Source organism: Sinohyriopsis cumingii, chromosome 7 (genome assembly GCF_028554795.1).
Source record: "Sinohyriopsis cumingii isolate HCF-2022 chromosome 7, ASM2855479v2, whole genome shotgun sequence".
NCBI lineage: Eukaryota > Metazoa > Mollusca > Bivalvia > Unionida > Unionidae > Sinohyriopsis > Sinohyriopsis cumingii.
Window position 1 is genome coordinate 96,946,764 of NC_142967.1, and position 23,938 is coordinate 96,970,701.

The following is a 23,938-nucleotide window of genomic DNA, read 5'->3' on the forward strand; positions in this document are numbered from 1 at the left end:
TTGTAAGAAATATATACAGTGTAATTTACCCTGTTTTATAAATGTAAGTTCTTAAGTGCAAAGTTGGTTTCAATTCATGGTGTACTTCAGAAATTAATTGGCTGATATAAATTTGGGATGGAAGAACATGATGGGAGAGACACTGTCAGGCATGTTAAATACTATGTACCATCTAAAAATGAATGGGGTGGGGATGGGGTGGTGTTAACACAAAATAAAAACTTAAGATTTGGCACTTGTATTATTTAATATATAACAACAGTTTTCATCACAAATTATGAAACTGCAAGTCATAGGATGATGACATAATTGACTGCGATTACTTTGTTGTATTGAGGCCATTTCAAAATGTTTAAATAGGAATGAATGAAGCCATCAGAAGATAGCAAAGCTAGTGTACAAATAAAGTAGCTTGCATGTCATTGTGCCATTTTCATGGATACATTAATAAAGTTTTGTAGTGAGCCAAACTTCAGACATGTTCACTGAACACAACATACTCAGCTACCAGCTCGATGCACGACTCTGAAATGAAAAATGACTTAAATCTAACATAAATGAAAATGAAGTCAGTGCAGCATAAATCTTGCTGGATCTGTTAAATATGTTACATTCAACAACATCCATCTAAACACCATGTAGGATGTATATGATAAATAATCATTGACAAACTGAACTAAACATGAGAAAAATTGGGCATGCATTTTGAGCACACAGCAATTAGTCCAAAATATGACCTTGACCTGAAGGTCAAAATGTTGAGGTAGCATGATGCAGAATTGTCTTCAGTTGATAATGATTCATCCATCTTAAAACATTTAACACAAATTTTCTATACAACTGTGACAAATATCAAAGAAGTGATAGTTCATATCTCAAAATGGTGTTAAGTTCATAAGAATTCACCCAAGTATGAAGACAAATCATCAAGGGGTTAGGAAATATAAGCATATATTAGATTCTTATTTATTTAATTTATCTGAACCTTTATATTTATCTATGCTCAAGGTATTAAGGATAACTATTAACTATTTTGGATTTATTGGAGTCTCATTATTACATATTTATTGGGTATTTTTTCACGTATAAATCCTAAGACAGTATGCCAAGTGCTGATTAAAAATTTAAACCTAAAATTAACATGGAGTCAAAATTTCTTGAATTTGTAGATCATCAGTTTTCTCTTCAAAAGGGAATCTGCAAACATGTCTAAAGTGTAAGCACATTTTATAGTACCTTGAACTAAATAAATGTTGTGGTATATTTACATTTCTTCAAGTAAATTAAAAAGACAGTAAAAACATATATCCCCAAGTTTTTCTTCTCTAGGATAATTTGATGGTAAATCGACATTGAGTATACATTAGATTTCACCTGGAATTCATTTACTCTAAAATAAAAACATAATCCAGGCCAACCAAAGAATATAAATTCATGTTATTATTCACTGTTTCAATTGCATGCATTCATGTACCTGAAAACAGAGTAATAATTTAAAATTCAGGACAATATTTAACAATAATACTAATAATGATACTACCTAAAAACCAACAATTCATGATAAAATAAGGTGTCCTTTTGCCTGAGACTTATAACTTTAAAGTTCCCTTTTTGGAGGAAAATTACCATGCTCTTAAAAGATCGAGGGGGAAAATATTTTGGAGTTTTTTTTAGCTAGAGCAACCTCATAAAGTATGTATGTCTGCCACAAGTATGCCTGAAAATTATTCTAATCTTTCTTTCTAAACAATATCATGTTATAACCAATATAAAGTCAGATAAGCCTTCAATTTTGATGTAATAAAAATACAATTTATTGAATATTTTTTTACAATAAATTGGTTCTGGAATTTTGGAGACAAAGATGAACATCTGCAAAAGACTTACAAGATGAATCCTAAAAAAATATGGCATTTTGAAAGTAATCATTACAGAAATAAATGGAAGAGATTTTCTTTGCTTAAACACTCAAGGAAGAGGCAAGTAGTAAGTAAGTGTGCTTAATTCTTTTAACATTTACTTGTCAGATCTCGGGAAACATTCTTCCATCCACTCATGTTTGACACAAGTTAAATGTAACCATTACTGACCCCAATCCTCGTTTAACTCAACACAGTACACCTTTTGTCTATGCAACTTAAAAATTAACAACAAGGCTTGATACTAAAGAATAATCAAAGTAGCAAAGACAGCTGGTTCCAAGTGCATCTAATACATAGAAATAGATATAATCAAACACATAACAAGATAAAAGGTTAAATAAGGTTACAATCTTTGTAAACCTGGAATTGTTGTTCCATATCTAGCCCTCAAATTCTTAACAGTATTCACATTTATAGCCTCATCTTCCAATAATCTAGGTCTCATTTATGTGTAATGGTGAACAAAAACAAACTTCAGCAAATCAATATGACTGGAACACATGAGTTGGGCATGTCAGATGTTAAAAGAGAGATAATGTCAAAAATATGATATTTCATCTGGTCAGTCTGTTATACTTGCCTGAGTCACCAGTATTTTCAAGGCATAAAGCAAAATAAACAGTATATGTTTCCATAGGTATGTATAGATAATTAGTTTTCATGAGAAAAAAGTTGGTAACTTGCATTTGAAAAATAAATACCAACCACCTCTGCAGTTTCCACCAAACCTGCTCCTAAACAATCCATTTGAATAAAATGGTCATTTAGAGAGAGTGCTACTCAAAGGCACATAGGAGAGGGAAGATAGATGATTAATCAAAAGGAATGAACATTTCTGTCGTGACCTCCCCCAAGAAATTTTGACCAATCAACAGCTGTCTTGTCATTGTCTTTTTTAAATATATTACTATGGCACACATTTATGTGAAAGCTCTGTGCGTGTGAGACTTGGAATTTTAGCACAGCTTTTTACAAAATTTCAGTCACATCACTATAGTGTCTGCAGTGTGGCAGTTTATAGTGATGTTTAGCACTGGGGCATCATTTCCCACCCAGTTACTTAGCCCGACACCAGGCCGACCAGTACTAACACTAACTTTTAATGCTGAGTGCCCAGTGAGGCAGCTGCTAGTACCATTTTTGTAAGTCTTTAGTATGACTTGACCAGGATTCGTACCCATGACCTCTCATATTCGAGATGGAAACTCTAACCACTTAGGCCACTGGAGTGGCGTGAAAGCTAATATAAATCAGAAGAGACATTGAAAATACTTGTTTCTGATAGCAACAGATTTGTTGTGAAAATGGAAGTAAGAAATATTTGGCATGACAATGTATCAATAAGATTACAGTCTTGAAAATGCCAATGACCTGGGACAAATTTAACACAGCCTGAGCATTAAAAAAATCATACTTTTGACATTCTATTGCTCATAACTTCTTACAGGTCTGTCCTGTGAAGATGTGTTCAGTGTTTTGAAACAAAATTCAACAGATTAAAATCTTGCTTAGAGTACTGAAAAGTGTCAATTAAATGAGAATACCATCATGAAATTTGTGTGAAACTTCCAAATATTTTCATGCTTTTTACCCATTTGAGTATCAAGTTTGCATTTGGTACTTGTATAAAAAAGAAAATGAAGGCATCTTCCACAGGGACATTTTACAGTAAAGAACAAAAACGTTTAATAGGCATAAGTAATCGATAATTAACACATGCTGGACATTAAGCGATGTTGAATTCTGGTGCATTTTACAGGAAGAAAATGCACATAGATTTGTTTTCAAGGTGTGAAATAAGTTTTTCTGAACCCTACAGTATTTGCAATAAATGTATCATAATTTCCAAATTACATGCAGTTCACGTCTTATCTTCACATTTATGCACAAAACCTAAAGTGTCCTTAAATAACATAATGACAGACAATTTCAAATGGATATGCTCCATTCTTATAGGGCATGTAAGTTACTCTGCTGGTTAGGAGTTAATTCTTCAGGAAGTTGTTCAGTTACACATGGAAAGGGCTGCTCTTAAGATGTTGAACTGGACTGGACATCAGACCTGAAAGGATATATTTTATTAAAAATCAAGAATACTAAAATCAATTTCAATTTTACACCTTCAGAAACAAATTTTTTATTGGATTCTATATATATATATATATATATATATATATATATATATATATATATATATATTCAGAAGCAATATTTCTGCAACACAATGGAATTTTGATGAACAAGGTGCAAAATAAAGTGAATAAACGCTATTTAAAGGTGTTTGTTATAAAATTCTCCAAAATGATACCTATATCCACAAAATTGACTTAGAATGCATACATAAACTTTATGAGCTGTACTATATGTGTGGTTCACAATGACCTTGATCTTCATTTTCCTCCAATCATAATGGCTATTATCAAATGACCAATAAATAGAATCTGGTGATGGTATATTTAGTATAAAATGGCATAAAATGTAGGAACTCAAATTCCACTTGAGACAACGATGTGAGTCTTACCTTTGCCTTTTCAATGCTGTTATTAGTGTATCAGGAGCAACAATGCTTTGTGGATATGCATTAAGTACACTTCTCAGATCACAAACACAGTGAAGCTGCTGTGTTGCAACTTGGTTGTGTTGTTGAAGGGACATTTTCTGTACCTCATTCCACTATAGCAATCATATATGTATGATTATTTGTTAAGTTAGAAGGTCAGTAAGTTTTGTGTGACAGAATGTCCTCTGGGTTCACTCAAGGTGCAACACTGCTTTGACTTCTGACCACAATAACCAACAGGGCTATGTGCAAATCAACAAACTGTGCACGATAATTGGAAAACAGCAACCCATAAACTAAATTTGGAAAAGGTATATGAAACAATTATCATCTACCATATAGAAACCAAACTGTTATTAAAAGAACAGAGAGAAAAAGGTGGATGTAACAATAAAATAATGTGCTTCAACATATGTTGGTTCATTAAAAAGGAAACCAAATTAAATGAGGCATTGTTATCTGGACTGTATAAATATCCATATATACTAATATTCAAACTGATATGTTAGTCATCCACTTTCTCTAAAATGATTAATTCAATTTCTTTTTTCATAATTATAAAATTTCTGTGGTAAAGAAAGTATAAGCATTTATTAAATTTATACAGTACTGCAAGATTCAAAACATTCCTGTAAAAACATTATCAACTGACAAAAAGCTGGAGTGAATCTGATCACATGGCTTTCTTACCTGCTTCTTCAATTGTTCAAATTTGGACAGCACATCCATCTTATTTTGTTTTCTAGCAAATATTTCAACACGTTTTGCCACAAATACATTTGAAGTTATTTACTCTGCTTTCCTTACTGAGTAATAAATTATATTTCCTTACCTCTGTGAAGTATCCAATGTCATGACAAACACTTTGCAGAATCTGAAATCATACAGGAATCTGAAAATATACAGAAAGAAGTTCATTATTTGAAAATCTGAGAGCAAAGGGATATTTTTTACCACCTAATAAGTAGCTGAAATGTAATTCTTTCAAATCAATCATGTTACCTTGCATAAACTATAACTGAACAACCAAGCATTTATAATACCACAAATATTTTAATCTTTTTCATGATTTGTTTCCCCACTAAACTAAAAGTTTAATCAGCTTAATAGCAAAAAAATAAAAATAATCTTAATAAAAGCAGATTAAAACAATTTTTTGTTAACCAAGCTATCAAATGATGTGCTTTAGATGCTGATTTCCTGTAACACTCATTCTTATAATTTACTCATTTTTTTAAAAAAATTGCCTAATCTATGCATGAAATAGTATGATTTCATAATTTATTTTCATTTCTTTTAACTGTATCATTTTAATATGTGACATTTAAATTCTGTCATAAGGTGACATGCAATGGTCTTCATAATCATCAGAAATCATAATTATTGCTATCCATGCTAATCAGGTATTTTATACAAGAGGCAAGGACTGAAACTGAAGGATTTTTATTATTATTATCATTATTATTATTATTATCACCTGACAGTGAATTGTACAGTCAAATGACATGTAGGGTCTTTTTCTTTTTAAAGAGAATATGTGGGTCTGTTTATATCTGATACAAAAGCAGTATGTATGCATGTGTGTATGTATGTAAGTATGTATGTGTGTGTATGTATGTTGTTGTTGTTGTTGTGGGGTTTAACGCCATTTTTCAGCACGATAGGCTATACATGGCGGCCAGTATTAATGGTGGAGGAAGAACCCGGAAAACCCCGGAAAGAACCACCGACCCACAAGAAGCTACTGGCAAGCTTTCTCACATGCCCACATTGGCTGAATCTTAGACTCGAACCGCCGCAGACAGAGGTGGTGTATGTATGTAAGTATGTATGTGTGTGTGTGTGTATGTATGTAAGTATGTATGTATTTGGATTTTATTTTTTTTATTTTTTTTTAAAACGTAGCTTTAACAATTTTTCAGTCATACTGCTATGATGTCTGCAGTGCGGCAGTTTATAGTGATGTCCAGCACTGGGGCATCATGCCACAGACATGTAGCATGATGACCCACCCAGTCACATTATCCTGACACCAGGCTGACCAGTCCTAACACTATCCTCTTAATACTGAGCGCCCAGTGAGGTAGCTGTTAGTACCATTTTTGTAAGTCTTTGCTATGACTTGGCTGGGGATCGAACCCATGACCTCCCGCATCTGAGGCGGACACTCTTACCACTAGGCCACCAGAGCGGTATGTATGTACATGTATGTATATACGTATGTAAGCATGTATGTACTATGTATGTATGTAACCATGCATGTATGTAAGCATGCATGTATGTATGTATGTATGTATGTATGTAAGCATGCATGCATGTATGTATGTATGCATGCATGCATGTATGTATGTATGTATGTATGTAAGCATGCATGTATGTATGTATGTATGTAAGCATGCATGTATGTATGTATGTATGTATGTATGTATGTATGTATGTATGTATATTATTTAACAGCAAAAGAGTATCAATAAAGTTAGGTTCCATAATGTAATGGCCAAAAACTAAGAAGATAAACTCACCAATACATATGCATCACACATCCAATGAGAGAGAGAGAAATGTACCTCATTTCCATTTGAAAGAAGGCCAACAGATGTATCTTTGCATATCTTTGTAATAAAATATCTGGTCATCTCCTGGCCAGCCTCCAGAGATGGTGGTAGAAGTCTCTGATGGACAGAATGCAGAAGCTCTAAGCTGAAAAAAACCCCAAATATTCTCTGTAATTACTATTCGAGTGTTGAAATAATCAAGTTTTCAAATTTCATTCATACAATGAGTCTTAAAACTATTCCATTGTTTAAAAGTCACTAACGGATCACAACTGTAAATCATGATTCCAATAAAGCAATTAAGAAAAATGTACTATTTTCAAGCAAACATTATAACCATTTAATATGCCGTTATTCCTACACATTTTAGAAATTGTTTGGGATACTGATAACTCCCATCCTGTATAGCCATCCATTAGTACATCTTGAGAATAGCTGCATGGGAATTAAGCAGCTTTGATCATTAGTTTGCCTATGTCATACACTTTGCCTATGTCAAACACTTTTTCAGAAAAAGGCATCAGTACTTACTTATTCCATAAGATTGCTGAAACAAACAAATCTGGGACATTTTTCTTTCCTTTTTACAAAACCTGATACATGTACATGCAGTCAGTCATACCTGGCAGACACATCATGTTTATAAGGGGTTAATAATTCTTACCCTTGGATCATGGTGTTTTGGGGTGGTGCAGGTATGTACCATTATGGTGGGAAAGAGGAATGTGTCAACATAGATGTTAGCATCCAATGGAGAGCAAGGAAAGTTAATCTAGTGCTCTGAATTGTATTGGGAAAATACCATGTCAACATTAAAAAGGTATATATAACAAAAAATTATGGCTGTGCAATACAGTCATGTTTATCTTTAGGTAAAGAAAGAAATCCAAAATTGCTATTTCAGATAACAGATTAATTTTAAAGCTATACAGACATTTCTATAATGTAATTCTTCCACTACTATCATCTGTACAATTACTGTAGGAAGTTATACATATTTAACGGACAAACTGAACAGCAACTTCTGTTAAGAAAAGTTTAACTGACTTCAAACATCAATACTTACCAGAACTATATGATAAAAGATATATTATTCATGTAGATGATGACCAGTACAAGGTCAGACCTCTGAAGCGAGATTAGATGGATATTCAAGGTACAAATTCAGGCTTTGACCATAATATTAAGTTAGACATAATGTACTAGAGTATAGATAGGCCATGCAAAGAAGCAAGTTCGTAACTGAAGGTTATTAGTCCACAACTTCTGTTTATTATTCAATGTGTTGATCATCCACAAGCTTTATTGGATTACTGACAAGGATGCCATATGAAACATTCATACACTTTATATAATGCATTTACTGCAATATACAGACATTTTGAACTTGATCAGGAATATCTAATATATGATAATGTATGTACACATAGGAAATGGAGGTGTGTTATGGTGGGGGTGGGGGGTGAAACCTTGATAATAATTTGTCTAATACATAACCTGTTCAACTGGGTTCAATTGGCGTTTGAATTTTAGCGGACACTAGACAAATTGTTTAGAGTTACGCAGCTTATTTCTTTGATGCTGACAGACATTCAACATCAGTGGAGTGTGTTTTATTAAACACGTTAATATTAATCCTTTATGGTTTCTGTGTGGATTAAATATAGGCCATTCTATAGAATGGGGGGAGGGGGCATGTCAAGCGTACATATGCAGGTAGGGTGTGTAAAAAAGTATGCATGTGTACAGGGAGGGGTCAAGCTTTGCCAGATTTTTTGCATATCTACTAAATAGATGACCCCTTAAAGCTTGTAACGCAGGTCTGCGACATGATTTCCATGTGATGATAGCTGGGTATGGTAATATTCTATCAAACCAACTGGAATATTATTATTATTATTTTATTATTATTGTATTTTGCAAATAAAACTGGGTCATGTACAATACTGACAAATGTTTATAAAACTGCCAAATTTTTGTAAGAGGTGTCTGGTGGCCTCATCATCAAGAATGTGCTTATCAGTGCATAATGATGATCCTCACTATAGATCAATGGAAAACAACATGATTTGCACAACCAACTGATTTTAACAAAATACTGACTTGATTTCTGACACAAAATTAAGCATCTTGCTGCTTGATGAAATATGTAGCTCAAGTTACCACAAAGTTAAAAGAACCAGTGATAGAAAACAACTCTAATGAACTGAAAAAGTTCTGCAGCAGCAAAATCTCTAAGGAGGTATGTTTCTCTATCCCACCAGCATCCAAAAACTTTGTTAAAAAATATCTCAGTGAACTTGATACCAAGAAAGCTACAGGACTTGATCAGATTGGTCCATGACTCATTAAATCTTCTGCCTCTGCTACTGTCAATAGCATAACATTCATAATCAATTTAAGTATTGCAACCTCATCTGTCCCCAAAATATGGAAAACTGCAGAAGTAACTCCTATTCACAGATCTGGTTCTAAGGATGATGCTGATAACTACTGACCAATCTCAGTACTACCAAACTTGTCAAATATGATTGAAAAACATGTCCATGACTCATTCATGTCATATTTAACCAAACACTTGCTGTTACACCCTAATCAATCAGGCTTTAGACAGAAACATTCCTGTAAGACTGTATTGATCTCCCTAACTGATAAATGGATTCAAGCACTTGACCAAGGTAGAATAATATGATCTGTATTTGTAGATTTCAGGAAAGCTTTTGACATGGTGGATCATGAAATCCTTTTGAAGAAACTGAAAATCTACCAATGTGATGAAAGAACAATTAGATGGTTTACTTCTTACTTAAGTGAGAGAACACAACATGTTTACATAAATAATGTTCTGTCGGAACCTGGAACAGTTAGATATGGAGTACCACAAGGCTCAATTCTAGGTCCGTTACTATTCATTTTATTTATTAATGACCTTCCACTTTTACTAAGAGACTCAATTACATGTACAGATCTCTATGCAGATGACACAACATTGTCAGACATCCAAAACACAAAGCATGAACTCGAAATTTCTTTACAGAATGCCCTAAACATTACTGGAAAACTGATGTACATGCAATGTCATGGTGGTAAATACTGGTAAAACTAAAATATTACTTATCTCAACACAGCAAAAAAGGACAAATCTTGATAGTGATGAATTATATCTGACATGGAAAGGTAAAAATTTGCAAATGGTCTGTCATGATAGACTACTTGGTGTTCTGGTAGATAATAACCTATCATGGACTGAACATAACAAACATATCAGTAAAAAAGTCAATTCAAGTTTATGGCTTCTCAGTAGGATAAGACATTTTCTCCCTGAAAGGCGCAGAAAACTATTTTATAACAGTTACATACAACCCTATTTAGACTACTGTAATACAGTATGGGGTAATTCAAATGATAAAAGCATAGCAAAGCTGGCACATCTTCAAAAAAGAGCATTAGCGCTAATATCAATGCAAAAAAAAAACAAGGAAAATTTAGCTGGTAGGTTAAAAATATTACCTATTAAAGACCGAATCTGTTTGAGAAAAGCCAAATTAATGTACAGGATGTCTCATAATAGTGCTCCTGAATATTTACAATTTAGTATTAAAATTGTTTAATAGCAACAAAAAAGCCGATGCATGGCCTTGGATTAAAGCCTTAATAAATGGAAGCCATTATGAATAGCCTCTTCTGGCTGCCTCAGTGATGTGTTGATTTTGCCCTGCTGTCTATTTTTAATACTGTTCATTTCATCTTTACAACTATCCAACACTGAAAATATTTTTAAGCAAAAGACCAATTCAAAAAAGAAAGCTGTACAGTTACTGTAACAAATCCACCAAAATTTTATGTTAAACTTTTGTTGTGATGAACAACATTACTGCAGTGATGTCTTAACATGACAGCAAATTATTTAACAGTAAAGCCTGTTTAGAAAGACCACCTGGCTAGACATGATATTCTGTGCACAAACTAATCAAGCTGTTATATAGAGAAATTACCTCCAATGATGAAACATGTATTGACAGACTGTGTCTTATTAGCACAAAGGGTTGTTTCCCAAAATATAAATCATGTATTCATAAAATTCTTGAGTGACAAAATCATACTGTTTAGGAAAACATTTACTTTTTTACAGTTACCTGCAGGAATCTTTCAATTTATCATGAAAGACATTACACATTTTCTGAAGGATATGGTCATAAGACCATTCTTTCAAAAATTGGACACCTTGCTTCTAAAAACCATCCTGGATCAGCTTGAGCTTGACACCCTGCCTTGGCACTAGCTCTGTCCTAGGATCTGGGATCAGCACTAAATCCTTAACAAAGGGTCCACTTCCACATTTTAAATGAATCTGCTGCCTATAAATATAAAGGTTCCAAAAAACATTATATTTGTAAAAGATGTATGCCCCCACTGCAGATTTGTAGACCAAACTAAGCAACAAAATAGAACCTCATTACTACATGTATATTATAACAATATGGAATTCCTATTATCTACCTTGGTTATTGTATATGATGGATATCAATTACCAAAGCTGATTTTGTCTTTTTGTAGGATCTAGTAAAATAATGATAAACATATCCAAGCACAAAAACTTGTTCATGCAAGAACGTGAACATTTTTGATGTTCGGAAAAAATAAATCATCAAGAGTTACTTCTTATTCTGTATAGATGCTCCAAAGAACATTATTCCACACAAGTTTAACTGACCATTATCTGGCATTTATAGTAAATTTACAGTAATCTGAATTAACCATTCTGCACTGTGATCTTACTAAGATGCTGTTGGAACTTGCTGAGGGGAGTATTTACATAATACAATCATAACAATAACCCGAAAATGTGTGATGTTTCCAGACAAAAGTAAAACTAAAGTTACATTTCATCTTGTGTAATGATATTATGGCTTGACAGACAGATAAATGAAAGAACATCACTATTACAACAAACTGTGTACCTTCACTTGGGAGGATACTGTAACTGGAATACTGTTTAGAGAATACATAAAAGCTCTGTCTAAATAGTATATCCAGACTTGAACAGAACTTTCTGTGCTGTGAATAGTACCACTGTCTAAATAATATATCCAGACTTGAACAGAACTCTCTGTGCCTGTGAATAGTATCACTGTCTAAATAATATATCCAGACTTGAACAGAACTCTCTGTGCCTGTGAATAGTATCAATCTATGAAATTTTCCTTGTTCAGTGTATAATAGGTATGGAAACCTAGGCAAATATTGCCATTATAGGGGTGTAAATCTGAGCTTAGTCTATGATATGCATTGCAATAATAGATTTGTCAAATTTAATGGAGATACAGGACGTACAGCTAAAATTATTATCAGGCAAGGACTTTTCTTTAGAAATAAACACTAGAGTTTTGACAATATAAAGAGAAGTGTGTAGTAATAGTTTTCGTCTTTACCATTCATATGTCACTGTGCTGCCCATAAGTGAAAGTTCATACTGCAAATGCTGGTGCTTGACCGCTTTGCTGTTGAGTCTGGTTTTGTAGCCTTGAATAATGTGTTCTTGGTCTGGCTAAATAAAAAATGGGTGTAAACTAATAAAATAATTAAGAAGAATTTTTATATAATGATCTTGTGCATTTCCATCCCAATCAACTCAATTCAATTAATTGTTATGAAGTTTTGACACTTTTTAGATACAGAAACTAAATGAATTTTGTAAAAAGTTATACCTCTTTATCTATTTGTTAACAGCATTGATATTTCTCTGATTAATAATTTCTTAGTACTTATGAGTTCCAGTCTATCATGAAATAAAATGTCAGCCATGTTTGGATCATGTGACCACCTCATTACAATTTACAGAAATGATAATAAGAACATGAATCAAATGGGATTTCAAGCATTCAGCACACCTATATTACCAGTGTTGCATATCCAGTATGCATTAACATTGTGGCACATAAGATTCCAAGACCAGAGGGTACTGTGTCTCCCACTTAATATTTTTTTTTTTTGTGGGGGGGAGATGAATGGGGCACACAACACAAAAAAGAAACACAGGAAAAAAATTACCCTAGTGGTGCTAAATTAATTAGATAATCTTAATTGCTTGGACAGTTTCAATACCTTAACTTTGTCATTTGTACTGTACTGTAATATTTTCCTTGGACACTTTTACATAATTGCAATTAGAGTTTTAACATTTCATCAAATAAATCGGAAACATTAAAATGTTTCAATATCTGCTTAACTTGAAATGAGCTGCACCATAAAATTTTCCATTCCAGATCTTGCTTCTTGCTTGAAATTTCAACCACCGCTATGTTATTCAAAATATACACTGTAAAACGTCGACATAGGAAATATAACTTTAAACCACCACTGTATAATTCAACATATAAAATCTAAAATCTCAACCTAGAAAATGGAACTTTAAGGACATGCAATCTGATCCAACACGTAATATTGGATTTCTCGACATTGGACCAGCTTTTGTCCGCTACGGCGCCTCATACTACTTGCAGATTATTCGTGTACATAGAGCAGACCTCTCCAGGGGAATTTCCAGTTCTATATTTTGCCATTATCAGTTTGATTTACATTATAGTGGGATCTTTCAGTATTGTACACTTCTCAGTGTCCTTGAAATGGCTCGCGGAGTTGAAATGGGTATGTACTATTCATGTGTTTTGGTGATAACTTGTTAGGTGTTTATAATATGGCTACTGCATCCAAACTAACGGATTCGGTTGTTGAACATTTTAAAACTGTGCCTATTTCAGAGGCTTGCCGTTTGGAATTGCTACAGTGTCTACGCCATATTTCAATAACTGATAGAGATTTGTATGTGGATATCACAAATGCAGTACAGACTGCAGGACAAATGAAGAGCGGGTCAAACTCAAACGATATCATATTAATCATTATTCAATTTGCAGGTACGATCAATGCCATCATGCAAAAGGTACTACCCGCTCAAGCTAGAAATATATTGAATGTTGTCATACTGTTTTTTCCACCGCTATTTCGGACAACGGGGATAAACCGGGATATGGTTGCCAAGGTTATGGACGGTTTACAGCACATTCTGGATGACGATATGAAACACGAATGTGAAGGAATAAAAAATGAGCTTTTGGATTCCGTAGCCTATTTAACAGGAATACCACCTGCAAATGAATTGAGTGAGGCAGATAGAATACATGTTCTCTGTGGACTTGGGTCCAGCTTAAAAGGTTCGGGATCAAAGCAGCTTGGTATTATTAGGAGCAAGGTCAAAGATATGGTCCAAAAGTGCAGTACGGACAAGTTTGATGTTTTTCTGAAATATGTTGAACTGTATTGTTCCCTGTCGATTCTGCGTGAGCTCAAGCTTTTGTATCATTTTGCCGTCCTATCTGCATACAACGCACCAAATGCAAATAGCGTGAAAAATGTACTGGACCAACACAGAGAAAATGATAAAAGCTTATGCAATGTTATTAGCTTTCTTCAAAAACCTAGAAAAGACACACTGAGATTGCACCTTAAATACAATGCCCATAATTGGAAAATCATTCAGAGCTTCTTAGATAAGTATGAATTACTGGAAGACTCAATCAGATTTGTCGACAAGGCATTACAGATATTCTCTGAGAAATATAAAAACGCAACCTTATCTTCACATAGAATACTTGGATTGAATCGCATCTGCTGTTTTAAAAATACAAACATGGAGAATACTGTGTTTCAATTTCGCAAAACTTCTAAAGATGCAAGAAGCGTTTTTAGTATACACCCTATCCCTTGGTCACACCAACATGCAACTAGTGGATGGTGGTGGCTTACCACTAGAACTGGAGAACCATCAGAAAGAGGAAAATGGCGACTAGTCGAGATTGAACCGGATGAGCCTGACCAGCCGTCCAGTTTTGTCATAGTTCAAGATTCCACCGAAGATCAATGTATATACACTGATACTATGGGATTTGTGTATAGTAAAAAGTTAAACAACACTGACTCTGGTTTCTTCTGGACATTAAATGTACTATAAAGGCGATAACATATTTTGTTGAGACACTCGTGCATGGCATATGTTTATTGTTTTGCTTCTAAATTGTACGTGATGCAGGCTTTTAAAAAGACCATAATACTTATTTTCTTGTTATTGCTTGATATTTAGCCTAGTCCTAAAACAATAAATTAATATGTTGGGAAGCATAATTATGGAATTGCTGCCTTATCATGGCGCTGTGTCAGAATGTATGCCTTATTATGGCTCTCTGTGTCACAATGTATGCCTTATCATGGCTCTCTGTGTCAGAATGTATGCCTTATTATGGCTCTCTGTGTCAGAATGTATGCCTTATCATGGCTCTCTGTGTCAGAATGTATGCCTTATTATGGCTCTCTGTGTCACAATGTATACCTTAATATAGTTCTCTGTGTCACAATATGCACCTTATCATGGATCTGCGTCACAATATATGCCTTATCATGGCTCTCTATGTCTCAAAGTATGTCTTATTATGGCTCTTTGTGTCCCAATGTATGCCTTATCATAGTTCTTTGTGTCCCAATGTATGCCTTATCATGGCTCTTTGTGTCCCAATGTATCCTTTATCATTGCTCTCTGTGTCACAATGTATGCCTTATCACGGCTCTGTCACAATATGTGCCTTATTATGGCTTTCTGTGTCACAATGTATGCCTTATTATGGTTCTCTATGTCGCATTGTATGCCTCATAATTATCATAGCTCTCTGTGTCACAATGTATTTCTTATCATGGATCTTTGTGTCCCAATGTGTACCTTATAATTATCATAGCTTTCTGTGTCCCAATGTATGCCTTATCATGGCTCTTTGTGTCCCAATGTATCCTTTATCATGGCTCTCTGTGTCACAATGTATGCCTTATCATGGCTCTCCGTCACAATATGTGCCTTATTATGGCTTTCTGTGTCACAATGTATGCCTTATTATGGTTTTCTATGTCGCATTGTATGCCTTATAATTATCATAGCTCTCTGTGTCACAATGTGTACATTATAATTATCATAGCTCTCTGTGTCATAATGTGTACCTTATAATTATCATAGTTCTCTGTGTCATAATGTGTACCTTATAATTATCATAGCTCTCTGTGTCATAATGTGTACCTTATAATTATCATAGCTCTCTGTGTCATAATGTGTACCTTATAATTATCATAGCTCTCTGTGTCATAATGTATGCTTTTTCAGAGTGAACTTAGTTAACTCTCCCATGTGTGCATATGGTTATGATGGTGATATTGAACTGAATTAAGTGGGATTCGATAATTAATATCCAACGTATTAAATCCTCGATACATGTATACATTATTTTTATGGGTAACAAATTTATATGGAATACAAGGGGTGGATTGTCAGTGATATAATCATGTTCAATAACGTATTACAAAGACATATACCTTTAAATTAGATTACTTAAATTACACCTGTTGTGCCATATTATGACATTTAGCAGAATGGCAGTGTGTTCTTCCTTTTAAAAGCAGTATTTAGTCCTTCAGTCGGACTTTTGGTCCAGAATGACATACAACCCTCAAGGTTTCATTGTAGATAATTACCTGGAGTAAAAATGATAGCTGTACAGTTGATTGCAAACTGTTTTTGCAAAGGTAAGATAGACGGTTGTAAAGTTACTAACAGCTGTTTTGTAAGGAATAGAAAGGCAGTTGTACAGTTTGATTGCAAACTGTTTTTGTATGGGTAAGAACAACAGTTGTACAGTTGATTGCAAACTGTTTGTTGCAGGGAAGAAGACCCTGATCTACAGTCGCATTATGCGTTTATGCAACTACCGGTACATCCAACTTTAAAAAGAAAATCAATTTCTTTATGAAGCTTTTGACATTACTTGAGGACAAAGTGAACCAATAACACCCAAATTGGACACATCAATAATAAAGTTAAATCACATATGAAGAAATTTTTGCAAGTTTGATGAAAATGAGAAATAATATGAGTCCCGAGTTTGGTTAATGATTTATCTTGTGAAACATTGTATGATAATGGGAAATTGTTTGAATTACTTAGACTTATTTAGAAGTTTACCTAAAGAGAATAAATCAAATCAGTACATGTATGTAAAATTGGCATAAAATATACCCCCCACCCACCAATGTAGCATGTAAACATGCTGTATTACATATAGAATCAGATGTGTATTCTACTTTCTGATTACAGAAAATCAAACAGGATTTGAAAAGGAAAATATACTATGGAAGAAAAGAATAATCATTAATGTATTATCTGATACATCATACTCACGAGAAAAATATCCCCGAATTATTATTTATTGACCTAGAAATCAAATTTGTGTTATATTTTTTTGAGATTATTACCGACAATTCTTTCCTTTTTAAAATCAATCCAATGATGCAACATTGGATTAGAAACTTTTATCAAGATATCACAGAAGCAGCCATTAAAATGAACATCTCTGTCAATTGTTTAATATTAGTAGATGATGCAGACAAGGTGAATCAATATCCCATATCTATATTTGTCATGTGCATAAATATTTTAAGAAAGCTAAACATATATAGGTGGTAATAGATTAGAAATTGACAATACTGAATATTTAATATCACAATTTGAGGGACGACATAATATTAATAATTCACGGTACCCTCTCTGCAGTAGATGGGGCTTTACAGGTTTTAAAAATTGTCCCTATTTTATTTTACTTTGAATTAAAATTACAAAAAACGCTATTTTAACTGGTAGAAGAACATTCAGCGCTAAAATGTTGCAACTTGGATGTTGACTGCAATGGACACAGCAAAATACAAAGCACAGTGTTCCCAAGTAATTCAGAAGGTATGATAAAATGAATTTTGATAAAATATAACAAAAAATAAGGATTATGATTGTTATATGGTGTAACAGTAGTCTAGCACCAGTAGGAATGGCAGCTGTATTAAACGCCTCGGTGATTCCAATATTAAATATTGTTTTGGATTCCTACCTGATACATATTTTTAAAGCCCATTTTTAACATTTCTTTATTGTCGTTAACCTCTGCGTAAAATACAATTGTATATAAATGTGAGTTGTCATTTATGGAGGGGAGAACTATATATCTGAGTCAGGTGATGCATTTTGGGAGTTACTGTTATTGCTACAGAGAGCGAGATGTTATGTATGTCTATGATGAGTGTTTAACTTTTATAAATGAGCGTAGATTGTAAGGGTCATTTGTAAACAACATATTACATTGGTCATTTGTAAACAACATATTACATAGCTAACTTTTGGGGGCCCAGAGTGGCCGAGTGGTCTAAAGCTCTCTCCGTTATGGATCACTGCCATCTCACCTCTGTCTGCATAGGTTCGAGTCTCGGAGGATTCAGCCAATGTGGGTATGTGAGTAAGATTGCCAGTAGCTTCTCGAAGGTCAGTGGTTCTTTCCAGGCTTTTCCCGGGTTCTTCCTCCACCATTAATACTGGCCGCCATGTATAGCCTATCATGTGCTGAAAAATGGCGTTAAACCCTACAAGAACAACAACAACAAAAAGCTAACTTTTGTCCATGATTGTAGATAATACTTAAAGGTAATGATCGTTTGTAAACAACACGTTTACTTGCATTTGAGTTCAGGACCTTGATTTTTACCCCGGAAAATTCTATTTTCCACCTGATTTTTGTCATGATGTTTACTTGAATTTAAATTAAAAGCCTGACCTTGTTTACCAGTTTGGTATTGTCCGGAAGCAAAATAATTTATGAATTTATGAGAATGGCCCACATCATGGGCATTTTGTAGTGACATAGATCAGGTGAAGTCTTTATATAAGGGACTGGGAATATATTATCAGAGGTTTTTGTTGTATTCAGATATAATTTGAGAGGAATCATATATTTAAATTATTCATTGGAATTGCAAAGCATGCATTAATATTATGGACTAAAAACTACTTTGGGATTATTGTGAATTAAATCAAAATTATTCTCGATTATATGGTTGGGATACATCAGGACTATTGGTACATCAGCTTATTGAAGACTATTGCTACATCAGCATTTTAAAGACATGGAAATAGTTCGGAATATTCTCTACTTCTGGACTTGTGATAAAACATTTATAATTATTTAGGATTTAATTCACAATACTGTATGTTCCTTGCAAAATATTTTAACTTTGTATGCCATATTCTTTACTAAAATATAAATGAAAGACCTGACCTTGTTCACAATTTAGAATGTTCTGGAAATGACCTTTTGACCCTCATTCTCGTCTTCTTGTTGCTTCTTAGGTTTTTATATTATGGTTACTGAAGTAAAATCAGTCTTTTAATTTTGTTCAGTTCTAACTTGAGAGGTTTCATTTGTTTAAATCATTTATTGGAATTACAAATCGCTCATAAAGTTTAGGACAAAGTCAGTTTTTGGAATTATTGTGAATGCATTCAAGTGCATTCTGGATTATATTATAATTTTAGTGTATATGACTGTTGGCACGTAAGCACATTTATGACTATTGGCACATCAACCGATTCAAGATTGGAATTCATTCGGAACGCCACTGGACTTCATTCGGAATTCTATACTTTAAGACTTCTGATAGAACGTTTAGGACTATTTGGGATTTTGAATCACAATACTGGAAGACTTTTTTTAATTTTCACTTTACATGCTTGGGAAATAGTTATTTGTTGAATTGTAATAACCTTGTTGGTTTTTGCTCTTTTCTGTTACTTAGTTTAAGGCCATAGTGTCCCAACAAAGTAGAAAAACAATTTTTTTTTAAGGTAAAATGGTCAACCAGTTTATTTCTTTAAGTTACAAAGTGAAATTACACATATTTACAGTAATGGGAATTAGATCCCAAATAATCCTAAATGTTCTATCACAAGTCCAAAAGAATAGAATTTTCCGAATGAATTTCAATAATCTTGAATGTCCCGACGCACCACAGTTATTTAATCCAACTGTCTTTTAATGAGTTCACAATAATTCCAAAACAATGTATTAATCCAAAGCTTATGAGCAATTTGGAATTCCGATGAATAATTTTGATAAATAATTCCTCTCGAATTATATCTGAACATAACTAAAATTTTATAACCAGTGGGTTCCAGAGACTGATCTTCAATAATGAATCAGTTATTTAGCTAAGCAAGTCACTATTTTTATAAACATTTTTGCTTGTCATAGATGTTAGTCATTGTAATGGAAAATTCCAATCAAATTGCAAACAGGTCTGTTTCTAGAATATATCACGCTTATGCACAACCTATTTATAACCTACAATGACAGATGAAAGTTAGTCAAGGAAACATCCTGGTTATAACTGAACATTATATTAAAGTACAATGCACAATTATGGTCAAAATTTAAGCAAATAATATAGATATACACAACAACTGCTTTGGTTTCACGGCTTTTGGTATACAAGTAAATTATTCCCTCTTTCTGTGTCGATGAATGTCTGTATTTTAACCATATTTTATTGATCTGACAAGAAAATGACACAAATCTTTCAAAACAACTTTTTTGAAAAAGCTCAGTGGTATACCCATCTGAATCTGGATTTTATTGTCTGTCGTCTGTTTCAAGCATTTTAAAGCTTCCTTATAATATTATGATGTTATTCTTTTGATTGCTTCTTTATCCAAGTTATCTAGTTTTGGAATATCCACATTTATTATAAAGTTCATTTATATTGATGGAGTCTTATTTCCTTTATTTATTCAAATGCTCAAAATTGTTCATCGCTTCTTGTGAAATTTCCTTTTGAGCTGGTGTCTTTGACCCATCATCTCTTATTAACATAGGCATCATTTTATTAACATAATTACTCTTTTAATGGGTGAAGATATATTTTGTAACCTTTTCTCCTTCGTGAACCCAGTTTCCTCTAGAACAGATCATAACCCCTTTCATTTGTTTCCTCCTGAATGGCATAAACTCTTCCATTTTCCTTTTCAGTTCTGGCAGTTATAATTATAATTGCCCCAGTTACGTACTGAATTTACAATACAATAACTTAATAACGTATATTATATGATAGGTGTGCTTTATTTATCGTAATATGTATCATGTGCTTATTTAGGACACGTCTTTCAGCGTTTTAGCAAATGAATTTTGTTACCTGCATTGTGCATTAGGACATGCTGACTCACGATGTTTAGACACCATGTGATAAACAGATTCGGTATGTATGATAATCTTGTATGATTATTTTGTGCATATTTTACGTGTTAGTCATAACATTATAATCAAATTACCTTGTATCATGTATATAATTCAACCAGGACATGGTCAATTTATTCCACAGTTCCAATGTTTTGCTGTGCACTCGCTGCGAATACATACTAATCCGCAATTTGCACTCGTTTGGTCAGCAATCGCTGTGTAATCTGATTGGCTGTTGGTCACATGACCATTTTCTATAAATAGCACCACGTACGTGTACTGGCAAGCTTCACTGCTATCTTGTTTAGCGTTCGGAGCAGATGGAATTAAAGCATCGGGCGACATTGTACTCATTTCTTCTATTCTATGATATCTCAAGCTATGTTAGATAAGCATAGTCAAGTTGCAATGGTTATTTCCGAATGAAATTTTATATGCTTGCTTAACGTTACGGTGAATTCCCAGAATTTATTTATTATTCTTGAGGTGACGCCTGCTACCGTAATGGTTGATTTGATTTCACCTTCGGCGAATTATCACCGCAATTAACCTATGTAAGTGAAGGTTAGAGATCATTACGATTATTATAATCCTGGAAAACATACAAATTGTTCCCTCGGGAACTGATACATAAGAATATTACTTCATTAACGTTAAGTCGCTACTAAACCGTCCCTCTTCACCTTCATTAGAAGGTGGAACTCGCGTTTCACCTTCACCTTACGATATTCACCACCTTCAACACCTGAAGGTCATACTTCACCTTCACCTTATTGAACAACCCGACTTGAACAACTCTTTTCTTGTACTTCCATAACGTGAATTCTAAATGAAATAAATTATTATGGAGAAGGTACAATTATCTTTGAAGCTCCATTGCACCTTCTCCCATGAATTCGAGCACTTTTGTATCCCATGATTATCTGGTTTACCTAAGTCTCGTATTCAGTCTTAAACCTTTACGTATGTGTAAATATATGGACATTCAGTAATTGCATATTCACCTGTTCTTGTACTTAAGGTAGTTTACAAATAAATGCTTTCATTGCTTATTCTATACGGTCTTCTATTATTCTTTCTAATCAAAAGCTAGACAGGAGGACCCAAAATATAATGCAGTCCGGATATGGCGTTACATACACGCGCGCGCACACACACACACACGCACACACACACACACATATATACCTAATGAAGATTCGTTTGTAGTTATGTGGTTCAAATGTAGGTTTATTTTCATGTATAATATTGTGATTTAAAGACTTAATGTAAATTCAGTTTTAGCGTTGAGATTTAAAGACCTAATAAATATTCAAATTGAAATTCTTTGTAAAATTACTACTATGATTTCTTTCTTTCTTTTTTCTTTCTGTAAAGTAACTTGCTTGTACGTGCATTTTCTATTAAATCAAATTTCCACAATACATTTTTACGACTGTTTGATTCGTCTTCACGGCTACATTTTTTTAATACAATACATTGCGAATTCTCGGGTAAACATTCTAATACATTTTGTACTACTTGATTACAAGTACAATAGAACCCATTTTTTGTATATTTCGTGACAAGTTAGTAAACCGTCAATGCTGGATCCCATACATCCTAAATCTAAATAGTCTTTAATTCAAAGCAAATATTTAAAACATATTTGTGTTCCTTCATCGAGAATGTGATATCAAAATGTGGTATCAATGAGATTTCGAGTTTTCTTCGGGTTTTAAAATTATTGTATGTTGCATTGATAAATTGTCACGTTTCGTAATAATAATAATAATAATAATAATTATTATTATTATTATTATTACAATAAACTGTAGTGAATGCGGACAACACATTTGGTCATGAAAGACTCATCTGTCACGTGGTCCTCGTCATATGAACCAGTTATACAACAGTCACTTACATACTCAAGTATACTTACATGCGGACTCACACAGATTTAAAATGGATTAATTTTCATACATATAGTGGCCAACATATACTGAACATATATACTGTGCATAGTTTATTAAGTCAGAATTCTTACAGAACTATCAAGAAAGAATTCCTTTAGTGAGGTTGAAAAGCTAAATATTTCCGATTTCGAATCGACAGCGGTAGAGATTTGCACAATGTAGGTGCGGATGAAGTAAAAGAACTTTTGAAATAGTGATTAGATCTGAGAGTACCCTCAGTTTTTGATGATCTTAGTTAATTACATTAGAGATAGTATTTGAATAAAGATTCTTTAGAGACTTTTATGTCATTATACTTTTAAAATAAAGAATAAGATTTCTTTATTGGTAGACACTCTATACATGACAATAATGCCAGCAAGAGTCTAAACAGGAAGCAAAAGAATTTGTTCAGACTGTTTCGCGATTCTATTTTCTAATGTTTATCAGTTCCGAATTAATTATAATTTAACGTATTTCTCCATATTGTACAGTCTTAATATATCAGTGATAATGTATTTCTATTAAAAATTATGTTCAAGCGTCTGGGGAAGTAGAAATTGAGACACCATTGCACATAGGCCATCAATATGCGAATTCCAGGTGAGGTGATGATCAATGTATACGAAAGTATTTTACTGGGTGAGAAGTAAATCCATGTGAATTGATAGACGCTGTCTTGTTGCGATTGTCATACATTTCATTTTAGTATAGAGATGCATTCTATTTTGTTTACACAATACCGATAAATTTCTGAGGTGGATTTGAAATTTCTTTTCGGAGATTTACCAGATTTATGCAGCGTATTACTATCAGCGAATAT

General features: G+C 33.4%; 1 protein-coding gene and 1 long non-coding RNA gene across 2 annotated transcripts; one reads left to right on the top strand and one right to left on the bottom strand.

The window, feature by feature from the left end:
* Positions 1–234: 234 nt before the first annotated feature.
* LOC149795769 (uncharacterized) lies at positions 235–21,646 on the bottom strand. Its single transcript, XR_016422399.1, has 6 exons — positions 21,274–21,646; positions 12,470–12,585; positions 11,174–11,395; positions 7,050–7,182; positions 5,315–5,374; positions 235–3,984 (listed from the first exon to the last, which is right to left on the bottom strand). It is a non-coding gene; the product is annotated as an uncharacterized LOC149795769 (long non-coding RNA).
* On the top strand, positions 13,680–22,238 carry LOC149795770 (uncharacterized). The gene has a single exon (XM_089965695.1). The coding sequence runs from the start codon at positions 13,699–13,701 to the stop codon at positions 15,046–15,048; it is 1,350 nt and encodes a 449-aa protein (XP_089821821.1). The 5' UTR covers positions 13,680–13,698; the 3' UTR covers positions 15,049–22,238.
* The last annotated feature ends 1,700 nt before the right edge of the window (positions 22,239–23,938 follow it).